The 25,037-nt window shown below is 37.6% G+C and overlaps 1 protein-coding gene across 4 annotated transcripts in view; it reads right to left on the bottom strand.

Annotated features, from left to right (window-relative positions):
* The window catches only part of LOC107583538 (latent-transforming growth factor beta-binding protein 1-like), an 85,298-nt gene that overhangs the window by 43,142 nt on the left and 17,119 nt on the right, over positions 1–25,037 (bottom strand). For all 4 annotated transcript variants that reach the window (XM_016269794.1, XM_016269796.1, XM_016269797.1 and 1 more), the window contains exons 4-6: positions 10,246–10,400; positions 5,528–5,695; positions 47–250 (exon numbers count right to left, since the gene is read on the bottom strand). In XM_016269794.1, coding sequence (XP_016125280.1) covers positions 47–250; positions 5,528–5,695; positions 10,246–10,400 — 527 coding nt within the window. The remainder of the gene's footprint in view (positions 1–46; positions 251–5,527; positions 5,696–10,245; positions 10,401–25,037) is intronic.

The raw sequence follows: 25,037 nt of genomic DNA, 5'->3' as shown, positions 1-25,037 counted from the left end.
TCAGCCAGATTTTCTACAGGTAAAAACACAGAAATAAAAGTGTTACCCTGGTTTTGTCCAGTGCCGTAGGTGAGGGGTAACGTGTGCGTTGAGTGGACGTGTGTCTTCTGTCCGTTTACGACAGTATGTTGACCCTGGTGACCGTTGGGATTCGCCATTTGGCAGAATTTTCCAGTAAAGTTTGGTGGGCACTGGCACTTGTCCCGAGTGCTGCATTTTCCTCCATTCATGCAGGGCAAATGGCAAACAACTAAAACACACACAAACAGAGCAAAGCGTGGTTAATCACAGCCTTATCGGGTGACATTTTTCAATGTTTAGTTTAGTGACAACTTCCTGTTCAGGGACCCATCACATTTAAGAGACCGACAAACATATACACAGGTGAACCAACAAAATTATCATCAAACTTTAGTTTTGTCCCATGTTTGAGCAAGTGTTTGCTTGTGGGCTGTTGTGTGCGTGTGTGTAGGTGCTTAAACACTTCACACAAAAGCTGTTTAGGAACTTTTGTGGTGGCGTGTAATGAGAGTTCTATGTGACACATTTCCACTGAAACATGCCATTATGGTGACGGACCATTCTGCCGTGAAACATCTTCGACTTTCTCTCTGCCTCACTCGCTTCTAGCCATTTTTCACACTGCTTAAAATCTCACTTGAGCTTTTAGATCACATTCGGCTCAGTAATAATACTAGCAAAATGGATTTAATTATCCCACAGCTGAGGTAAATAAACGTTTTGGGGCTTGATATTTTACGGCAATATGTTTGTGTTGTGGTATAGGACATTATTTCGAACATTTAAATGAGGTGAACCTCATTCTCCTGTCGTGATATTCTTTAAAAACGTTCCCAAACCAAAAGCCACATAATATAATTAACCATCATGAACTCATCATGCTAAATGCTCATTAAAACAGCACGGCTGTCCTAACCACCACTCCCACACAGCACAACATGATGTCATTTCCTCTCAAACCGCATAGACCTCCTGTGACCAGACGCAGAGTTCACTGACTGCAGATACCATAATTTAAGATTAAAGGGAGGGTAGACTGCTTACTTGGCTAAATGGTGACTTATCACAGTCTTCTATTATTTGTATATACATTTTCACACTCTTTTTTTATTCATGAAGCATTATTTCATTCATTTTTCCAAATGAGGGTAACCCCAAATGTCCCCAAAGAGAGGTTTTGTCATATTTAACTGTCTTCCAGGGACAATTTCATCCCCAAGGTATCGCTAATCAATCCTACATGCACACACAAACAAATACATATATATATATAAATATTTACATTCACTCTGACAAAGCATGATTTATACACAACACGCACACGCACACACATTCATTATTTCTGCTCTAGTGGGAAATCTAACAGTGAACCTCAGGCAATAACTTGACACTCTCATGTATCAACATTGAATCATGCATACATACTCACACTCATACACATCCTGCCCAACTAGTGAACTACACAGCACCACTATATTCCGGACAGGAGGAAATAGAGCTGTATGATAGTAAACAAATTTAATGTGGCAGAAATGGCAAGACAACCAGCAGGAGCAGAATGACAGACCACACAATCATAAACTTTTACTCTTTCACACATTAATGACTATAACATGGTTTATTATATAAAAGAGGTATATATATATATATATTTATGAGATATAAACATTACTGATATGGTGGTTAGATGATTTTTATTGTCAGAGCTGGCTTTAACTATAGCAACATGACAACTACAGAGGTTCTCACACATACACATAAATAAACACACTGACTTTCAGATGAGCTGACAGCCAGGAGCAGCTCTAATGAGAGGCCTGGCGGGACAGTGGTTTTCATACTTGTTGAATATCTCTGGTGGAATAAACATTTCAAAAAACCAAACTAGGTGCAAATGAAAGAAGTCAAAACCCCAAAGAGAAAACAAACAACAACAAAATGCAGTATAAATACTATAAATTTATGACTTAAGTTATGTTGTACACTTGTGCCAAACAACTCTAAAATGGCCTTTTTATTTTATTTTATTATTTTTTTATCCTCATTACATTTTCCAATTGTTTACAATTAATTTTTTAGTTTATATTTTACATCAACCAATCCAAAAAGCAAATATGCCAACTAACTTCACTCATATAGGATTTCATATTATGATTTTAGCCAGGTGGCATAATATATCACAGGCTTAAAATACTAATATTAAAATATAGTTGACTTTCATCAGTAGCATCAGTAGCATAATAGTCATTTTTGACAGGTTTTGACTATTAATGTCTAGACAGAAGTATTTTATTCCGTGCAATATGTTTCACATAACGCACACTGTCATTCAGAAGTTTGAGATCTGCATTTATCTGATGATAAAAATTAATAATTATTGTGAATATATATACACATATTTAAAAACGAAATGTATTCCTGTGATGGCAAGGCTGAATTTTCAGCAGTCATTTCTCTAGTCTTCAGGGTCACATGACCCTTCAGAAACAGTTCTATTATGCTGATTTGATGTTCAAGAAACATTTCTTATTATTATCAATGACTTAAACAGTTGTGCGGTGTATTGAAACCTTGACAAAAATTTCAAAAGAACAGCATTTATTTGTCATTTACATTTTTTATAACAATAAAGATGTCTTTACTGTCACTTTTGATCAATTTAATGCACCCTTGCTGAATAAAAGTATTAATTCTTTAAATAAAATCTAGTGACCTGATACTTTTGAATGTGTATGATGTTCAGTTGATAAGACAACACCACTCTGAACCACAAATTAAAACAAAACGCACGCACAGTCTTAAAGACCTCATGAGTCCAACATCCACACTGATTCTATACAACTAATCAAAAAATCTAACAAGATTTTCTGATGGCATGTAAATATTGATGAAAATATGACTTCATCCTTCTCTTCCACTCAGACCAGAACTCTCACAGAATGTTCAGGGACACACACCCATTAAAATCATTTTGAAACTGGCAAATGAGTTTCACATAAGTGAGAACAGAAAAGCAAGTCATCAGAGCTTTTTGTAATTGTGATGTCATTAGCCCACCTGGAATACCATTTCATTTGAAAAAAAGAGCAGCCACCCATGGCCCTTAAACAGACGGAGTAACATTTTCCTGTAAACCCCAACGCCTCTGCTAGTATAGGCAGGTTCAGTGGCAGCTCCATGGGGATGACTGTCAAAACACCCAACACAACTGTGTCCAATAACGCATTTGGGTGAGACATATACACATACACAGTCACTCGGGGTGAACATTCAGCTCCAGTTGGAGCAGTCTGGACATCACTGATGATTTTCAGAAGTGCAGCAATACATTCCTATCTCCAGTGCAATCATAATAAAGGAGCATGCAGCTACATATCGATCAGTTGTGATAATGCTTTAGTATTTCTATGAGATGGTGTATTGATCAATGTAGCAGTCAAAACTTAGAGTTGATTAATACTTCACAGGTCTGTATGACAGTCTCTATGCGTGCATGGAATACTGATAAAAACAAATGACCATGACACTGTAATTTTTCCAGTTTTGATACTTGACCCGTCTATTTCAAATAAATGCTGTACCTTCAAACTGTCTTTTCAGGCATAAAAAAGTAGGCTGAAAAAGAGAAAAAAAGAAATCACATTTTCCACAAAAATATCAAGTAGTACAACTGTTTTCAACATTGATAATAATAATAAGAAATCTTTCTTGAGCACCAAATCAGCATATTAGAGTGATTTCTGAAGGGTCATGTGGCATCAAAAATCTTATCGTCCCCAAACTTTTGAAGGGTGATGAATGGGGAAAGCTATATTTAATTATTGCACATTTGCTCTGAGATCAGTCAAATTACTGAATCTATTGACATCTCTAGTTTCATTTATCATTTATTTGTTGTTTAAGGTATCGATTTAGCATCAACACTGAGGTACGAGAGGTTGGTCCAGAGTACCGAAGCCAAAATCTTGGTATTGATCCAACTCTAATGTGAGTGTGTCTTCATTCTCCACAGTGCTGGAGCTCGGCCTGGGATCTCTCCTCCCAGCTGCGTCTGGATCAGAGCTGACAGAATGCTCTGTGTTCCTTATAAGGCCGCACACACTCACCCACTCCAGACGCTCACCTCATTCATACAAACAGCTTCCCGGGGAGAGAGGGAGAATGACATCTTAGCACCACGCACAAACTCTGCTTATACTGAGAGTATCTGTCCAAACACTTACTCCTCTGAGCTTTCCTGACCCTCTTATATGGAATACAATTTCAGCCGCTCAACCTGCCGGGTGCTGATTACAAAACCCACTGGTAAAAACAACCCCTAGATGAATGCTACCCTTGTGTCCACAAAGTAATTGGATTCAAAAGTAACCCTTATGTAACAACTATGTGTATAAATTGTGTCTATTGCTTCATTCTTGACCCTAATGCAAGTCACAAAGTAACTACTTGCATTCCCCCAATAGAGGACCTTATAGAGCAGTGGAGCAAGCAGTGAATGTACTTTTTGATTTTACTTAGAAAGGTTAACTTTTTTGTCTTGTACTCCCAAAACCCCCTTGACTAGAAATGTGCTCCTACTAATTCATATTATTTAGCATTAATATTCAAACTAATATAAAATATATATATATATATATATATATATAAAAATCATTTTATATCAACTGAGTGGGTAAGTAGCTTCCACTGTCTATAATAAGACACCCGAGTTTGTCTTTCATAAGTTTTGACCATTCTGGGGCAATCACACATTCTTTGCGAGAAATGCCGAATTTACTTATACATGAACTCTAAATGGAATGTTTAACAGCAGTAATTTGCATATTCTATATTGGAATTCAAATATGTAATAATAAGAAAAAAACTTCATCCATGAGAAAATACATCATAATTTGGGCAAATATTAATGAGAAGTTAACAAAAAAGTAACAAAGACTCTACCACAGCCAAATCAAATTCTTTCCAAATGCCCTGATTGGGAACCACCAGATTACGCAACTAAGAAGTGTGTGAAGAACCCAGACTGCTCTGTCTCTTTTCAGGAGGCTGAGCCGGGCAGTAAATGAACATGAACCGGCTGAGCCGGAGGGCAGAAGACGTTCTGCTGTGTCATAACCACATGCTCTCGATTCATTCTGAGCCCTCATTGAGAAATATCCCTGCTGGAAACGAACCTAAAAGAACTGAGGTCCAATTATGTAGGTTTTTCAGACACAGTCTAAAGCATCTTAAACTTTTCCACAATATCTGCCAGGCAAGTGAAAACTGCGACTAGAAACACATCCAAACATCAGCCATAATTATAGACCTGTCTAAGGCTGGACATGATGTAACAGGCCCGTGGCCAGCTGTTCACCGTTCAGTATACAGCAAACGCAAGCATACACACATACATTCAACAAAGTCCAGTTGCCAACAAAAGAATTAGATGTTCTACAAGACCTAGATGAATGAAAATTCCCACTTTTCCCACAATACATTGAGAAGAGGCGGCGATGCCACTCACCGACTCTGAAGTTGGGGGCGGTGAGCGTGTCCGTAGCGTGCCCGTTCTCACTGATGATAGTGGTGGTGTTGCCCTGCTGACAGCTGTTCTGACAGCGGCCGTTGGTGCAGGTTATCTTGCAGATAGTTGGGGTGAAGACCACCTTGATCCGGCCTGTGTGGTTCCCTACTGCAGCCCAGCAAAGGAGAAACATCAACAGAGAGAAGAGAGAAAAATCCATCAGTCTGGACGGCATGGATTTCATAAACAACTCAGAACTACTCTCTCTCACTTTTGTAGGCAGTGTCTGGCAGAACAGCTCAAGAGTTCAGCTTTAAGAAAGTGAAACGAGAGAGGGAGCGAGAGGGAGAGAGGCTGGAGAAAGGAAAAAAGTCTTTCTGCTGTCTTGTCTTTTCTTAGTCTCCTGTACGTGTTCCCCTGTGACTGATTCCTTTTTCGTCCATTCCCTCCTTTTCTCTGTCCTTGGTCCAATATCTCAGTCTCTGGAACATGAGGAGGTGACTGGGGAAAAAAATAGAAGCAAAAGAGCGAGAGAGAAAAAGAGAGAGAGAGAGACTAGCAAACAACTCTGGGACCAGACCCAGTTCTTCTCGCAGGATTCGGACAAAGTGACCACAACTCCAAGCCTTATACAGCGATGAAAAGAGGGAATGTCGGGTTTTCCCAACTAACTCTCATTTCTAACTAAAGCTATGACTAATCAAACATATTAATATTATTACCTAGGAAAAGTGTATAGTTTTTATGTTAATAGGTTTTGGCTAGATGTAAAACATCATATTTAAGAAAAAAATAATAATTGTCAGATTAATTGATTATAAAATTGTTGTTAGTTGAAGTCCAGACTCTCTTAAGCAGCTTTATTTCTTACCAGCATAGATAGACTTTCACACCTCCATCTGAAAAATGCAGGGAAAACTAATTTCCTAAAATAGTCTCTCCTGAATCCTTTAATTGAAATGATGTCATTTCCAACTGCAAAACTATGTGGAAAAGAATCTACCCACATTCTCCTCTCCGCGTCTAGTTAATTAATTCATTGTATTAGTGAGCATGTTATTTAAATTGCAGTCTGATATACGCTTGGCATCACCGTCTCACTAAATACTTTCCAGTCAGACATCTGTAGATATTCCTGGCCTGTTTTCTGCTCGATTACCTGCCTGTTTTTTCTGTCTGCTTTCTGTTTCTGTTGTTTCTTTGTCTCTATTCCTGACCCTTACACTATCATTCATCCTCCATCGATCCATTTAAAACCAACCTTGTTAAAGGATTATTTCACCAAAAAATACTATGAATTACAAAAAAAAAGAAAAATTAGACAACATGACTTTCTTCTGTGGGACATCAAAAAAGTTTTATACCGTAAAAGTTTTATAAAAGCAGTCCATACGGTTTGTGCAGACCATCCATACAGTTTGTGTGTCACATCATATCTTTGTGTGCACGCTAATTTGCATTAGTGTGATTGTGGCTTTTTAGATTTTTTTCACCAAAAGTCACCAACATCTGTATTATGCTTATAAGACTAAGCCTTATAATGCTTAGTCTCCTTCCCTCTCTCTGTGTAAAGTAAATCTACTAGAATCTAACATGTAACCTTCCTCAAAGATCAAACAGCTGTTATGAAGTGAGAAAGGAAAGTAAATTGAGGAAGACACACTGAGAGTGTACAGCAACAGACGACAAGAGATGAATGGCTTTACCAGAATGTCACACACACACACACACACACACACACGCGCGCACACACACACACACACGGAGGGCTGCTGACAGGCCGTCTCTCGTGTTGGACAGACCTCACCGGGAGCCAGACGCCTAAGACATTGAGAAACTAGTCAGTCTGCTATAACTACAACTACCATTAACCACAAATACACTTTTAGATGGAAAATCTAAATTACCATAGGAAATACCACAGACTTGTTTAGTTTTTATATAAAACTAATTATAAAACCTAACCTCAGATTTGATGCTAGGATTTCAGTCCCCTACCTGGACATGAGCTAATGTGGCTTAGAGATATATTTCTTGCCTTTCAAGCAAGAGATGGCAAATCTTGCTCAAAGTTTTCTTTTTTGTTTTCTTTAAATAAATTAATATTAATACAACGTCTGTATTTCATCATTTATATCAGGATATGACAAACTGATTTAAAAGTTAACTCAGTCTTTTTGAATGATTCATTACAAGAAATGGATCAAGAGAGTCGTTTGTTCAGGAATCAAATAACACTGGTTGCTTATTTTTCAATTCAATAAAAAGATTCATTTCTTAAGAGTCATTTGTTTGCGAATTAGACACATTAATAGAAGTGTTTTCTTGTCATTATTTTGCAGCAAACACCCTTTTTATCTTTTTACTTTGAATTTGGTCCACGAACTTCACCTGAAGCTGTAGAATCAGCAGTAATATTAGAAAAGATTTTGAGAACTGAGATCCTTCAAATCAAGACTATGATTAACAAGAAAATTAATATTTTTACCCTGCTCTCCCTTTATGTCTATTGCTAACAAATTAGGCTATTAGGCTACCTTGGAAGACATACCCAAATGTATGTTTTAGTCAGATTAAGCAGGAATCAAATGTAATGAGATAAAATGGCATTCTCCTACAAGCCGTTTCTTTTTTAGAGAATCAGAAACATGTAGCACAACCTTTGTAGTCTGATTTGTGAACAAATTACTTTTTTGAAGTGTTCCTTGTCTCCAAAGTAAATCAAGGTGAACCAACACACGAATACAGCAATTGTCTATCATTAAATCTGAAGTGTGCATTGTTGCACCAGTAACCAAAAATGAAAAAGTTTCTGTTCAAACTAGATTTAACCCAATCCCCCTTCTTTCCATCAATCCATAAATCCAATCAAAACTACAAATGTAACATGAGGTCAACAGGAAGTCAGTCAGATGCTTGTCTCTTATGGCCTACAGACTAACGTAATGTAATATGTAAAGGTCTGTCTCCCTCTGAGTGAACCCGGTCACTTCTGTACGATCCGACATCCAGTCAGAGTGCGGTTTTGAGTTTCAAAGCAGCGAGAAACGGCATGTCAGACCACAACACCGTGCAAAAACAGTTACCCAATACCCCACTGGCTCCTACTTGCATTAGTATTACAGCAGAGCTCTGGCTGTATTCGGCAGAGTTGTGTAACACTGCCAGTCTGCAGGGCAGGAAGAGGGATAATAGATGTCATGCTACACATTAGTTCTGCTGCCCCACTGTCCCCTCATTCACATGCAGAACTACTGTATCTAATCCTCTAACCTGCCTCCTAAGAGCACTTCCCTCAATGACCGTTTATCGTAACGCTCTGTCATTTAATTTTCCCCCTCTCTCTCTTTTCTCCAGTTCTTGCATTCTCTCATGGCCAGGCTTTTATCTAAAATTACCTGGAGAAAATGAGGCTAATAACTCACTTTAGACAGTGCAGCGCACAAGGCAATGCTTAAGTCTTTATACGATTCCAAACCAGAGGATCCACTTGGAAAAAAAACAGTGGGGCCATAACTTAAGGGCCGACCTGCAGCAATACAAAATTACAATAAATAAGACGACAGCAGGCAAGCAATAGAGAGAGGGTAAGCGAGAAAGTAGGGTCTAAAACGCACATGCCTGTGGTTGTGAACCATCTAACCACTAATTTGTACTGTGGATTCCCACACCTTTTGATCAATGAATTTTCTTACTTTTCCATGACATTTTGGTGGTTTGTGATGGATAATGATGTTTAAAATTAATTTTGTAGCTATTGTACTCGAATCTAGTATGATTAGCTTGGGGGGGTGTGGGGGGCGTGCTTTCTATAGAAATTTCCATGACTTTTCAATATTTCATACATTTCCATAACTCTTCTAGGCTTGGAAGTTTTACTATTCATCTTTAATATTGATGACTGTGGGAACCCTGTTTTATCATCATCTTCAACTTCATACTACAGCTGTATAACAAAATCGTACTGTCATCTCACAGCATTGCAGACACGGAGCTAAACGTTTCTAAGCGAGCCAGACATGCTGTCACTCTGCACACGGAATGTTTCACAGTGTGTGTGATCTGTCATTCCGTCAAACACCCAGATCTTCATGCAGAGTCAGTGAGACTTGTTGAAAAATAAAAACTGATACATTAAATAACATTTTGAGATGCTGATGTCACTCTTTCTCATATTACTTCAACAGGAGGAGATGCTTTGGGATTACATCAATGTGTCAAAATTATAGAGAATGGAAACCAAGACATACACTACTGTGCAGGAGTGGGTAAGATTTTAAAAAAATGTAAGTAGTCTATAATATTCACCAAGGATGCATTTTTTAAAATCAAAAATATAGTAAAACAGTACTAATGTGAAATATTATTACTATTTAAAATAACATCTATTTGAATATATAATTTATTAGTGTGATGGCAAAGCTGAATTTTCAGCAGCCACTACTGCAGTCTTCAGTGTCGCATGAACAATTCTTCCGTCAAGTAAATACAGTGCAGGTTAAACAATGCCTAACATCATTCGTTTTTAAATTTCTTGTGACTTAAATTTCAATGCGTTTCTCACACATATCTATCATATGACTTAGAATACAGTGCAAAAGTCTTTTGAACAACTTTACAGTGGTTTTTAGGTGTTTTAATTTACATGCTCATGTGCTGTGAAAGACAACACACATATTGAATTGAAAGAGATCCAGCTCTAGAGGGATTGTACTTACCATTTATTGGATTGTGTCCCACTGAAAGAGGGATGGCCCGGTTCAGGGTGGGTCCGACTCCGTGCAGCTGTGTGTGAGTGTGGTAGTTTTTCTGTTGAACCATGAATTTCTGGGTTTTGCTTTGGTGCATTGTCATTGAAACTGGGTTTTGTACTCTGCAAGATGCAAACATTAAAAACAAAAAAAATTAAACACCTAACTTTTTCAAGTGGTTTTTTTTACTGTTATTTTTTCTTTCTGTCACTCTGTCTTTCTGTAACAATGATTTATGTCCATATTGAAAATTCATATATTTATATTGTTCATGTATTCATATTTTAATTTATGTGGTTTTCATTTTGATTAATTATATGCTCAAGGCCATATGGAAAACCATAGTACCCTGAACATGCAGACATGCTTCTGGTCACATGTAAATGAAACCAATCACTTGCAACATAGAAAACACATCAGCATTCACATGATTCATATTTGTTTTGCATTATGTTGATCACACACATACAGCTGAATGCCAGCACAGACAAAAATCAATCATAGCACATCATAGGACATGACACTCTCTTTCTGTTATAACCATATTCACTTTTCTGTAAAATCCTTTTTTTTTAGTATATCATAATAGAGTTTACTGGCTAAGTGAGCTCAATTATGAATGAGTGAAATAATGCTGCTTCATTTTGTTGCAGTGCATTCTGGGATTGCCTTCACCGCCAGTGTTAACTTGAACTATTAAAAGCAATTTTGGTAGCTGAAATAAAATAAAATATAAATATTATATGATGAACTTCAATTTGTTACCTTGGCAGCTAACTGAAATTAAAGTTGAAGTACTAAAACTGCACTAAAATTAACACAAAAATTAAAGCTATACAGAAATATAAAAAAGAAAACTAATAAAAAATGACGAAAGCACATAATTTCCACTACAACTCAAATGAAAACTGAAAAAAGCCAAGTTAAAATATTAATAAATATAATAGTATAAACAATACTAAAATAAGGACACACTGTTGCTGTAGAATTTGGCCAAAACGAGCCATCTCATAAGACAGCATCATGTGCATTTTAAGCGATAGTCTACCTTTTAGAAAGTCCCTTAAAATGCTCTTAAGATAGTCAGCTCACTAGCTTTTGGAACAGAGTAAAGAACACAATGTAAAAACCAAATACACTCAAATTTCCCACAAGAAGTCTATAAGGGGATTATGGGTACTGAATCTGATAATTATCAGCAAAGTCTGTGTGAAAGTATCAAACATCTTGCTAATAAGGAGACAAAAAACAGCTGTAAGGAAACGGATGTGAAATGTAATTAGTCTTTCATACATCTATTAGGATGAAGAAAACAGGGATGTGGTTGCTCAGAATCACAGGAAGCTTTCTAAGACGATGACGCACAGGACTAAATCAGGGTCGGCAACTTAGAATAACAGCACAAACCTCAGATACTGTCTGAATGGTGTCTGTACCCTTAGAGATAGTCCACCCTAAAATGCATTCACCGTCATGTTGTTCCAAACCTGTATCTGACTATTCTTTCAAACAGTTTTGGTTCAGACTTCCATTGTATGAACAAAAATATGATGTAAGTCAATGGGAATGGAAACTATGGTTTCTATTGGTTACCAACATTCATACAGGTTTGGAATGACATGAGGGTGACATGTTGACAGAATTAAAATTTTTGGGCGAACTACATCTTTAACGGTTATTCTTAATGAAAATGACTTGCAATTGTGACCAGATATCAATAATGTGACATCAATACTGACAAATACTGCAGAGTTCGACTTTATGCAAATGAGCAGTTACTCGATGTGACAACCACCAATGGGAGTGCAGGCAGTGATCGCCTCCTTTCAGTGCAAGCAAGGTTTTAGACAAAACAACATGCTTTTTATCCACAACAATCCCACAACAAAGCGAGAATGTGAGGACAAAGTGTATAAACAGTGTCTGATTTCTGATCAAATGTAAAGCAACGGAAGGAGCAGATACACAAAAACGAGCAAACAAAATGAGAATATTTACAGGGAAAGTGTAAACAGAGGTTGCTTTTCCCCACTGATCTCTCATCTTGTCTTTCACACTATCCAGCTTTGTTACTCCGTCTGTCTTTCATCTCTCGTTTGATGTTTCCAAAGAGGTCTCATTTTGAAATGTTTGTTTGTACTGCTCTTAATGTCATGCAATGTGTTGAAGAGCATAGTCTCTCACCCTTTCTCACGGTCTTTTCATATAATAGTTTACTTAAGTGCCGTGCATATGTACCAACAGATCAAACGATTTAAAGACCAGTCAATTGGCTCAGTGTTTACAACTCTGGGATATAAAAAAGGTTTTAGCAACTGTTTTGTATTCTAGTTATGAGAAGGTGAATGCCAACACGTTTAGACACACAAACACTTGAGCAAGACCTATGAATTTGTCTGGGAAAAGCATATAATAGCCTCTAAGAGTTGAGTTTGGGCTCCCCACTCAGAGGAAAAAACACAAAACTAAACTGACAAACATACTGTATGGTTCAGAGTATGGTTGTTACGGTTTTTGCTGTCGAGAAACATGGCCATGCTTGTTCACCAGCTAGACCAGCATAAACCACCCTGAACCAGCATGAACATTCAAGTTGGTCTTTTCAAAAGTAAAGCCAGTTACACCCCACAAACACAGAACATTACAGTTTACAAAGAGCAGACCACGCACATAAAAAGAAAGAGTATAAAATGTCTCTTCCTAAACAGGTGGAAAGCAATGAGCTGTGTAAGTGCTTATAAATGCTCTCTCTCACACACACCATCACATGTCCTGGACAGTGGAAGCTGATATGTGGTGAGAACTAGTGGAAGACAGTGTTTCAAGCATTTCCAAATGCATTGCTCCATTTTCCTACTATCTACATGCATCTACATGCATGTATACAGACAATGGGGGTTATGCGCAACAGACTTCCGTATTCTGTAAAACAGGTCTCCTCACTTCTGGTTCAAGTGTTTTGTATGTGCTTAGTTAAATATGGAGCGGTTTTACTCAAGATGCCTTCAAAGGAGATACCAAAGATGATCATAACCTATGTCCATCACATATGGATTGATATCTAAAAGTGTATTTTTATTCTTTTCACTAACATTTAGATATTGAAATGGAATAAAACAGCAACAATTGCCCACTGAAGCTAAGCAGGGTTGAGCCTGGTCAGCACCTGGATAGGAGACCTCCTGGGAAAACTAGGTTGCTGCTGGAAGAGGTGTTAGTGAGGCCAGCAGGGAGTGCTTACCCTGTGGTCTGTGTGGGTCCTAATGCCTTTAGGATGAGACTTTAAACCAAGGTTTTGACTCTCTGTGGTCACTAAAAATCCCTTCTCGTAAAGAGTAGGGGTGCATCCCCAGTGTCCAGCCCGAATTCCATCCACTGTCCCTTGTCAATCATGGCCTCCTAATAATCCCCATCCACTAAATTGGCTCTATCACTCTCTCTCCTCTCTATCTGTAGCTGGTGTGTGGTCAGAGCAGAGGCGGCGTTTCCGTATGGCAGTTGCCGTACCCTAGCCCAGTCAGGTGTGCCATGAAAAATTATCCAAACTTAATATCTCTATTATATTTCATTATTATTTTAAGTAAGAGGGTTTTTACAAATATTTAACCAATAATAAAACTTCATAACACCATTGGATCCTCAAACTGTCAGCGAAACCTCATAACTTCACCCCACAGGAGTGCACAGGAAGAGACAGATCTCTGCTTTTTTGCAATGCAAGGGTAAATAAATAACTGACGTTTGAATAGTACAGCGTTTTCTTTACTCAAACACTATGTCTTTAAAGGCTAATGTTTTATGTGTTTGAAGAGTGGAGAAGAAGTAGGCTATTTGCCATCTAGTTGTAGCCAATATACTTTTTGTATGTTTTAAATATCCTGTGCATATCGCACATCATCATTTATATCATGAGATTTTGGCCAAGTGTATTAAACAACAAGAAAAACTAATCACCCATATAGCTACAATAAAAGTTATATGTAAAAGTTGATGAAAGCGTATAATGCGATGCACTTGCTGCCTCAGATGCGGCCGTTATATTGACAGACCAAACAGATCACAGGTCAAAAACCTTGTTAACTCCATTTGAGCTTGATTTTCATATGTTAAGTGCAAATGTCTGATACAATACCAACACTGACGACGCAGTGTTTAATTATTGATTTTCCCCCCCTTTCTATCTTTTTTCCCCTGTAGGCTATTTAAGTGATTCTGTGTGCCATGCGATTGCTTTATTGCATTTGCAGAGAATGATGAATTGCTGCACAGGAGAGCTGGTATGAAAATCCCTTATATGGAGATGAATTGGGCATGTATTATGCTAATTCGCAACTGCATGTACGTGCTCTACATTCAAAATAATCCAGATTTATAAACATTAGAACAAGGGAATTAATAAATTTAATGCATGAGAATTTTGCGTGAGAACTGTGTCTGCCCATCTAAGTAAGAACACTTGTGCGCAATTACTAATGAATGCAGCCCAATGCGGTGAAGCTGGGTGTTTGGGTGATTGTTTGGGCGTTGCCTAAGCAAGCACTATTACTAATAAAGCCAAGAGCATTAAAACCAGAATGGGTTTATAATTCTAAAGCCAGCACTCATGAACTTCCTAATAAGCTGCGTTACAAGACCAGGTGTGGAAAGGGCTGTGGGTTTCCTGCACATGTAGACAGGAAAACTGAATTTTGTGTCTGTGTTTGTGAGGGAGGCCAGCTGGCTTGTTCTAATCTCCTCCAAGAGGACTATACTACACCATGACTGTCTCTCATGTTCTTATGCCAGCGGGCATCTCGTAACTCTTCCTCAACAGGTGCACAAGCTGGCGGCCACAGCGACGGGGAGGACGTGTCTCTTTTATTGTTTCTCTTTCTCGCGCATTGCTCCCCAGCTTCTCGTCTGACAGGTGTCTGGACAGGTCTACCACACTAAACCCGAGGTGCTCCATGAATCCAGACTCTGGTTCACTGCCAGGCTGCATTTCAGCTTGAAACCAAACAACACAAGAAACCTGACCGGCCCAGCAGCTGTGGATCACTGTAACAGTTCAAACATATACACACAACCACACTACACCAACCACACAGACCCTCTCTAAATACATACACACACACACTCAAGCCAAACCACATACGCACACCCACCCACACAAACCACACACATACACCCTTTCTAAATGCCTACATGCTAATCACACACCCAGACACACACAGTCTGTAAATACATTTAAACCCACACACAAACACTCTCCATACACACGGATCCTCCCTAAAACACCAGACCTAGTTGAAACCCTCTCATACAGGCTACACACACATGCACATATAAATGAGGACAACATTTATAACAAAAATATCAGTCCTTAATACACTTAGGACTGTGACGTAAAGCCCAAACACCCACAACCGCAGACAGCGTAAGACTATCCTTGACGAAAACCTTCCCTGAAGGGCTGACTGGACGCTTTCAACGCCACATAACACATGCGTGTAAGATGTACGCAGCACATTTGATGTATGCATGTGAAATACAGCATTCTCTTACACTTGTTATTGAATGTTCAGCAGACGGTGACATAAATCTGTGAATACACGTGTGCCCTAATGTAAATCATTGTAAGGAAACCATTGGGTTTGTGCCCAGATGTGCTCTGTGGCCCAGACTATTTTTTCAGTATGTTTAGCACAGACAACTGAACACTGTTCAAGTTATAATTGTCTTCCTGTGGACCGCCGAAAGGGATGGAGATGGATGTACTGAAGTACTTTTCAGCATCAACTCTAGAACAAATATCTCATTGTACCATTAGAGTTGTGCACTTTCATGTCGCTTTCACTAGGCCTCAAAATTACATGTTTTAAAAATCAGTTAGTCTAGTCCAGTGGTTCTCAAACCTCTCCATGAAGTACCCCCAGCACCGCACATTTTGTATGTCTCCCTATATCTGACACACCCACTTCAGGTCTTGCAGCCTCCACTAATGAGCTGATAAGTTGAAGGGAGAGAAATGTGCAGTGAGGGAGAGAAAATGTGCAGTGCTGGGGGTACTTCATGGAGAGGTTTGAGAACCACTGGTCTAGTCTATGTCTAGTTGACTAAGCCGTCTTAAAGGGACACCACCCAAAAATGAAAGTTCTGCCTTTATTATTCACACTATTTTGTTTCAAACCCAACTTTTTTATACTGTGGTGCACAAAATAATGCATTTTGAAAGAAGTTAATTATATTCACCAAAGCTGCATTTATTTGATAAAAATACATTAATACTGTGAAATATTATTGGGTAATTTCGTGTCAACTCAACCAGAGGTCCCCGGCTCAAATTTTTGATTTTGCTAATATTTTTTCTGAAGAAAGACAGACATGTATAGTGATGAAAGCCAAAATATTAAATCTCATGGATGAATATTTACTGAGTAATCCCGTATTTTGTAGAAGGGGGTCAAAATGGCGATTTTCACCTGAGATTCAGAGCCAAATTACAGGGGTGTAAAAATGACTTAGGAAAGATGGCAGCATCATAATGTTACTTTTACAAAGAGATTGGCTGGTCTATTAGTAAAATCTGTTGAATTTAGCAATCTTTGTTGCATTATGTGCCAATGGTGACCATTCAAAAAGGGGAAAGAGCACTTTTCAAGTTTTTTCTCCAAAGTTTGCAGGCCTGAAACTCAAAAAGTATTAAAGATATCTTAATGCCCTTTTAGATATTAGGTCTAAACAAACGTCTCTTTTGGCATCTTCATTTTAAAGGCCCTATATGGTTCAGTTCCAGAGATAATGGAATTTCAATATGGCTTTAAGAGTAAATCGATAAATTGTACACATTTTCAGTGGTCACAAACAAAAAATGTGGGTCACTTTGCAAAAATATGACAATTCTTTTCTTTTAAAGAGGAATGTCTGAAGAACAAATAATGTTGAAACTAGAAATGTATCTCGTTTCCTTCTGTCAAAACAACTGCATTGAACATACCTGTCTGAGTGCTTTAAGTATTCTTTTTCCAAAGTTTGTGTGGCTATAACTCAAGTATTAAAGATATCGCAATATAATTTTAGTTTCTAGATGAGTTCTAGATTCAATGAGGCCCCATATTCAGACTTTTGTATAATACCCATTTTCAGTGGTTGAAAACCAAATGTTGGTCACTTTGCATACAGCCGATACTTACTGTATTTAAAGCTTAATGTGTGAAGAATAAGTAATGTTGAAACTAGAAATGCATCTTGTTTCCCTCTTTCAAAACAATTGTATAGGACATACATGTTTGAGTGTCATAAATATTCTTTCAAAAATGTACTATGCTTTAGATTTTATAACAATAAAATATTATTCATTTAACATTGTTCGTTAAATACAATAAGTATTGGCTGTATACAAAGTGACCAACAGTTGGTTTTCAACCACTGAAAATAGATATTATTCAACAGTCTGAATATGGGGAGCTGACATCAAACAAAGAAAGAAAAAGATACTCAACAAGGAACACAGTCACTGTGAGAAATGAGTTTAATATGTTAGTATGAAGCTACTTAAATAGTATCATAATATGAAATGAGGTTTGCAGACGAGCAGTTAACTGAACAAACTGTGTGGTCTGCATTCAAATATCTCAATAAAAACCACAACAAAAGAACAGCAGGATCTTTTATGGCCTCCACACATCACCACAGCAGGCCAGTAAGAGAAGAAGTTTACAGCGCACAAAGCCAGATCCATTTAGGTACTGTGATCCCAGCTGATTTCTGCCCACAGTGACTCCTCTGGTAGACAGGTTAGATCAGCAGGGACATCTGTTTACATGTGCCGTCTCTGATGAAGAGGAACCTGTCTGAGACTGGAACTGAACCCACTTGCTTCTGGATTCAGAACGCGCTCTAGAGAGCCAGTCAGCACTCAATGCTGCTCCTGTGGCCATGAAGCCACATATTTGTCTTTTTTTTAATTCAGTAATGTTTATTTGCCCTAAGATTATTCTGCGCAAGGGGAGCAGAAGTATAATGAGCTGTTTATATTGAATTTTACAACACTGGGCTGAGATTCAGAGTAAATCCTGGTAATATGAATTGTAATTATGGTTTTTGGAGCATAGCGGTTGAACACATGTGATGCGGCTCCGCTCACTTCTTCTAATGTGTCTATTGCAGCCTAGCAATATATAATAACTTGGAATGTGCAAAACGACATATTTTTATTAAAATCAACCAGCCAGTGGGTTGCCTGAATGATCTGAAAGAGCATGATAATTAAAGGCACCACATGAAAAAATTATAATAATACAAAAACATATACAGTCTACATTACCAGGTCGGGGTCGGTAAGATGAATGTCTTTGAAAGTCTTTTATGCTCAACATGGTTGCATTTTTTTTTATCAAAACTTCAGTTAATCAGTATTATTGTGAAGAAATACTGTGAATAACTGTTTTCTATTTGATAATTTTTTTATTTTATTTCAAAAGACATTTCTTCCTATTATCGATGTTGAAAACAGTTGTGCTGCTTAATATGCTTGTTAGCTAAACAATTTTATAAGAGCAATATGAGCAATTTTAACCAGTTTGCTCTTTGATTAGTATTTGAGTAGTGAGCAACTTTTACAGTCCACTAAATTGGAATAGCTTGAGAATGTGGTGAATGTGGAGACAATGCCATACGAAGCTTTGTTCTCAAATTTCACTTGTGGATGAACATTTAACGTGAAATCAATACTTATGGATCATCCAGCTACTGCTGTTGAAGTCAACAGCTCCATCAGAGAAAAGATGAGAGTGAGAGGGGGATGTCAGAGAGGCCGAGAGGGAGAGAGAGAGAGAGAGAAGTTATAAACATAAGCTCCAATTCCAGTCTCAACAAAATAGCTGGCACAACCTCGTACGCTGGCAGACGTGCTGTAATTAAATCGAAAAAAAGATGCAGGGAGTAATTTTTTTACTCTCTCTCTCTCTCTCTCTCTCTCTCTCTCCCGCTCAATCAAAACCGAACAGCTACACAGGTCTGAACTCCAGTGATCTCCAGATGTTGATTATTTTCACATAAACAAATTAATTATTCACATGTCCATTTCTCTCTCTACCTCTTCTTTCTGTACCACTCTGCCCATCCTCCTTCTTTAATAATATCAGTACTTTGTCCATCTCGGTTTTCCATTTCCTTCTCCCACTTTTTTGACCACTTTGTCTATTCTTCTCCTTCCGCACTTATCCTCTTGTTATTCCCAGAATCTGGCGGAATCCGGAGCAGTTCCTCCCTCGTGCTCAATCGGCGAGACACTACACAGCTCTCTCTTCTAATGAACCCAGCAACCCACATCAGGATGCTTTTGCTCTCTTCAATACCTATTGTCTGCAGATGGATATTTGTTTCCTAAACACCAGCAGACCCAATTTCATCACTGACGTATAACACCTAGACTACATGCTACTGCTGTTTGATACATTATAATGCCGATTATCTCAAAACCGCTACAGCTGTCATAAGCATATTGTGATTACTTCATTAAACAGTCCCTCCAGGATTTCGCCATTCTGTGATCACAGAATTTAATGCAAAATCAAGCGTACTCCACGTTTTTTGTGCCAGCTTTTTGTCTCATTTCCACAAACAAATGAATCAATATGTAACAGTCTTGCTGCCGTATTGCAGTGAATGCCATTGTAAAGTGAGCAAAGAACAGAGAAGGACATCTGGTTATATACGAGTGTTTGAAAAGGACAGAAAATTTCCGATATGAAGCCCATTTGAGGGCCTGGAGAGGGTAATATTTAATATTTCCAAGTGATCGTTCCAAATCATTCATGCATGACCTCAACTCGCTTCCAAACCGAGACACATGCAGTGAAAAACAATATTACAACAATAGACAATATAATTGTTTAATAAACGATAAATAATATTTTAAAACATTAAAAGTACAGTATATAAGCTTCACTGATTAGATACTGTACTGATTCAGTGACAGTCCGCAAGGTATTGTGTCCTACACAATTCTATGTTTTTCAACCAAGCAGAACTATATTTAGGCTGAGTATTTATGCTGGTGATCCCATTGCCTTTTGCATGGAGGACCAGGATCACAATTTTAGTCATGTGCATTGTGCAAACATATTTAGGTAATTGTATTTTTGCCATATATTATCACCAGTTACATAAATACATCATGGTTATTGGAATATTTGCACACATTTCAAGAAAGCTAAATTCAGTCATTTTTATGCTGCAATAAATAAAAATAAAAAATAAAAAAGTCCTATGAATCCTTGATGGGACTGATTAAATGTCAGCAAATGTCAATTTAGGTATTATTTATAATAATAAAATTATAATTTTAATAAATTATTATTTTATGATTTTTGCTCAATATATAAATAAGATTCATTGCCCATGTTCCAATTACATTTTGGCAAAATGTTGGCAATATCAATAATTTTCCTAAAATGCTAAGAATACGGAGTTCAGATAACAGCCACTATCATGATTTTAAAGAAACCATGAACCTCTCCCTTGTTTCTTATTACCCATCAGCAGGACAGTTCACACTTCACCACAAAGTAGGGTGGCACCTAACCTGGATGTGACTGACACTTCAAAGTCCTGCCAGACATGAGCACCAAGCAGCACCAATTACCTCCAGACCTCCTGAATGACAGGAGTTACAGAGCCAGGTGTGTGTTAACAGTACTGCTCTATTATGGGTGGGTTTTTGTCGCTGGAGGCTAGCGGTTACATCATGCTGTGGTGGAGTCAGTATGTGCTTCTCACTGGGTGATTATATACGCTCTAAGTTCGTAAAATTGGGCCAATGTGCCGTGTCAACATGAAGGAATTTTCTGTACTGATGTTTCACATGTGTTTTACCTGTATTTTGAATTACACATTGCATTGTGCTGTGTTTTAGGATTGAAGGAAATGTCCGAAAAATGAACAAAGCATACTGGTAATTTTCTGCCAGTATATTATCAGTTTTTCTATGGATGTTTTTTCTTACAGTGTACAGGGCACATACAATAAGTGTACTTTAGCTATAAGTTTACCTAGAAAAAAGACAAGTCTGTGCTCACTGGGAAGAAGATAGCAAGTGAAAGAGGAATTAAGGGGATTATTTTGTTAGTCTTTGATTTACCGTTTACTTCCAACCCAGAAATGTATATAGAGGCACGTATTTGAGCCTAGGTTGCTTACTTCTCCAGATTAATTTACCCCAGCATACTAACACACAAACCACCTGTACACAGCTTTAGCCACAATATCAATTGGTACTAATTAGTGGGGCATTTAATTTACCTTGTTATTTATAAAAAAAATATGCAAAAAAATACATTATTATTTGCAATGATATTTTGTTGCATTTTTTTCAGGATTAATTGTTCTAAATGAAGAAGTATTGAAAAGTAATAAAAAACTATCAATTAATTATTATTTTAAATAGAGTACAGCATGGTGCTCGCTACTGCTTCTGCATACATCATAAGCTCTTTAATTCACTTTAACTTGCAATTATTTTCTACCAAAATCTAATTTGATAAGGTGTGAACAACAAACTAAACCAGCCATGTCAGTTCCAACTTATGGTTTTATGAGTATTTAAAAGGACCAGTCACTCAGTGTTCAACTCACCTAAAGGTCACCTAAACTGCCAACAAAGGATTCATGAGTTTACTTGAGATCTGGATAAGTCAACACAGAAAAATCCTCAGAGCACAAACACTACAAGACTTAATCATAACCTCCAACATTAAACACCTCAAATCACTTTAGTCAAACAATAGGTTTAGAGTAAATACAGTGTGCCACACAGCTTGAGCACAATGCTCGGCATTGATCCAGGGTCGGAAAATAAAGCGTCAACATAAAACACTGTATAAAATCTCTCCTAGGAACACTCTGCAGTGTTCCTGTGGATGGATCAGGTTTTTTTGACACAAATCCACAAACTCATTCAACTATAAATCTAAAGGCTTTTCTCACTATATTAATACAAGGCCTCTGTAAATTTAACTCTGTAACATCTTGATTTTGAAGCCTATAAATTCAAAATTATCATCGCAGAGAGACATTTTTTCTGTACAACTGTTGCACACCTGTAAAATCATGCCACATGAAACCTGCCTGGAAATGATTCTTTGTCTGAGTGTTAGAGTTCATTGAGACTTCAAAAAGATTTGTTACATGGCTCAAACTTGATTCTAATCGGTCTAATGTTTTTTCACCTATTCATTCCTTGATGCTTGTCCACAATTAGCCAAAATGTTTAGGTTCCCCAAGTGTTTGAATAACCATTTCACTGACCTATTTCTGCGGTGATGACACCCAACCACAGCTTCACTACACTAAACCCACACTGATGACTCACAGCTGCCTGTCACACTCACACCAACAAATCATTCAGTCTGTGCTTCAATAAACCTTTCACTCATTCAGTCGGTTTTGGAGGGAAATGTGGCCTAATAACTGTCACATTTTGACAGTTGCAAATATCCCATTTGAAGAGTAAAATAACAGTGAAAGAACATGATGTGAAAAGTATTTGCATGTAAAATTTATGAATGCATAACTCACTGCTTCCACATGTTACCCTGGCAACCCTGAGACTGTAAAAAGTGGGCTACGAGAACAAGCATAGCGACAGTAACTCAACCGTTTTCAAAACTGTGAGAAGATGGAGTGGCAGAATCTTGGTATTTTAGTCAAAAATATAAATAAATAAAAATAAATAAATAAAATCCAAGCACTTCCTGACAGACAGGTGACTGTTGGTTCTAGAATCCTTTGATACACATATGGGTGAAATCAATATAGAGGTACTATAGGTACTATACACACTAGATGTGTGCTTTATTTTCATACATTTATTGTTTCATACATAGAGATAGTCTGATTATCATCGGATGATTGATTATAGATGATTATTATGATTATAGACTGATTATCAGTTTATCAGTACTCTTTACAGATTTGAACAACTTTATATAACACATTCGGTTCTCAAATATCAGGTTAACCATGAAATATCTGGTATAATTCTTTAAAAATGTCACCCAAAAATGTAATTTTTAGTACACCATTGCAACTTCAATGTCAAATATAACATTTAAAAAATAATTAAATAAAACGGTTGCAATGAAGCCTTTGTGTATTTCAATTTAATGTAAATTCTGATATCCTGACAGACCTACCTTGTAACACTCAGAGTCTTGTCTTTTTGACTTTTGTAACCCAAATATTATATTAATAATATAATGAAATATTGATTATATATACTGATAATATTCAAAATAATCCAAATATCTCAAATGCAGGAAATTCCTCTCAAATGTTGAGCAAGTTTGTCTGCAGCTGAGAGGAAGGGGAGTTCTGGAGAGAGGCCTACCTCCTCCGCACACGATAAACCCTGTGGAAACCCACAGAAGTTTTCGAGGACAGGTCTGGTAGCAATTACCAAGCAGATACATCCAAACTCTGACTGAAAATGCACGTTAGTCCCAGCACATAAACTGCTTTCATTAATATTTTAAGTAGAATTCATCAATATCCTGCCCTGCCACAGTCTTACAGCTTTTCCTGGAACCAACATGGGGGCAAGTTCTGTGGCTTTCCCCCACATCTCAAGATTTTGACTCAGTCTAAAAATTTGGGCCCAATTTAGAAGACATTTTGGTTTACAATCAGCTTCTATTCTAGGTCCCATTGTTTCTAACTGTCTATTCCCACCATCCTATATGACTCTGCTTTTTGTGTCTGGGAAGAGAGGGGGATTAGGCTCCTAAAAGATCTATACTTAGATAATACTTTTTGCTCTTTTGAAGATCTTAGATGTCATTTTGCTTTACCTTAGATGTCCCACTTTTTTAGATTCCTGCAGATTAGGAGTTTCATCAAGAAGATATTTGTCTCTTACCCAAGAATACCACCTTCCTCTCCTATCGAGGCACTGCTTGATCTGAACCCTCATAGCAGGGGACTCATCTCAACCATATACTCTATTATAACCTCTATAAACCCGCAGAACATTGATGATATTCTTAACGCCTGGCAAAGTGATTTGGGCAGAGAAATTGCAGACGGAGAGTGGGAAGACGCTTTAAAACAGGTGCACTCCTCCTCACCTTGTGCTAGGCATGGATTAATTCAATTTAAGGTTCTTCATGGGCTCCATTTTACTAACTTCAAATTAGCCAAGATTTACCCCAATGTTAGCCCTGCATGCAATAGATGTTCTCAATCTCCTGCCACAACTGCCCATATGTTCTGGTTGTGTCCTGTCCTGGATGAGTTTTGGAGGGGAATTTTTAAATCATATAGTCATATGTATAGTATTCAGACTGACCCTGATCCCTTAATGGGTATTTTTGGTGTTACGCCTGAGGGTATAGAACTCAGAAAAGACATTTGCTCTGTTATCACCTTCACTACACTACTGGCGAGGCGTTTAATATTGTTTCATTGGAAAAGGACAGACCTCCAACACACAGTAGCTGGATAAAAGAAGTAATGTCTTACATTCAGTTGGAAAAGATTAAATACATTGTTCGAGGTTCAAAACGTAAGTTTCAAAACATATGATCCCCCTTTATAAGATATTTTGAAGAGCTCCCCGGCCTCTGAGGTAGGAGTTACCTACCTTAATCTTTCCTTCTTTTTGCATCATCTCTCCATACTCCGCATTATTCGTACATATTCCCTTTTTTATTTTATTTTTTATTAAGTTTATTATTTATTTTATGCATTTATTTATCAGTGTGAATATAATGCTTTTATGC

The sequence above is a fragment of the Sinocyclocheilus grahami genome, unplaced genomic scaffold (genome assembly GCF_001515645.1).
Source record: "Sinocyclocheilus grahami isolate Dianchi unplaced genomic scaffold, SAMN03320097.WGS_v1.1 scaffold54.1, whole genome shotgun sequence".
Taxonomy (NCBI): domain Eukaryota; kingdom Metazoa; phylum Chordata; class Actinopteri; order Cypriniformes; family Cyprinidae; genus Sinocyclocheilus; species Sinocyclocheilus grahami.
This window is presented reverse-complemented; position numbering and strand designations above follow the sequence as displayed.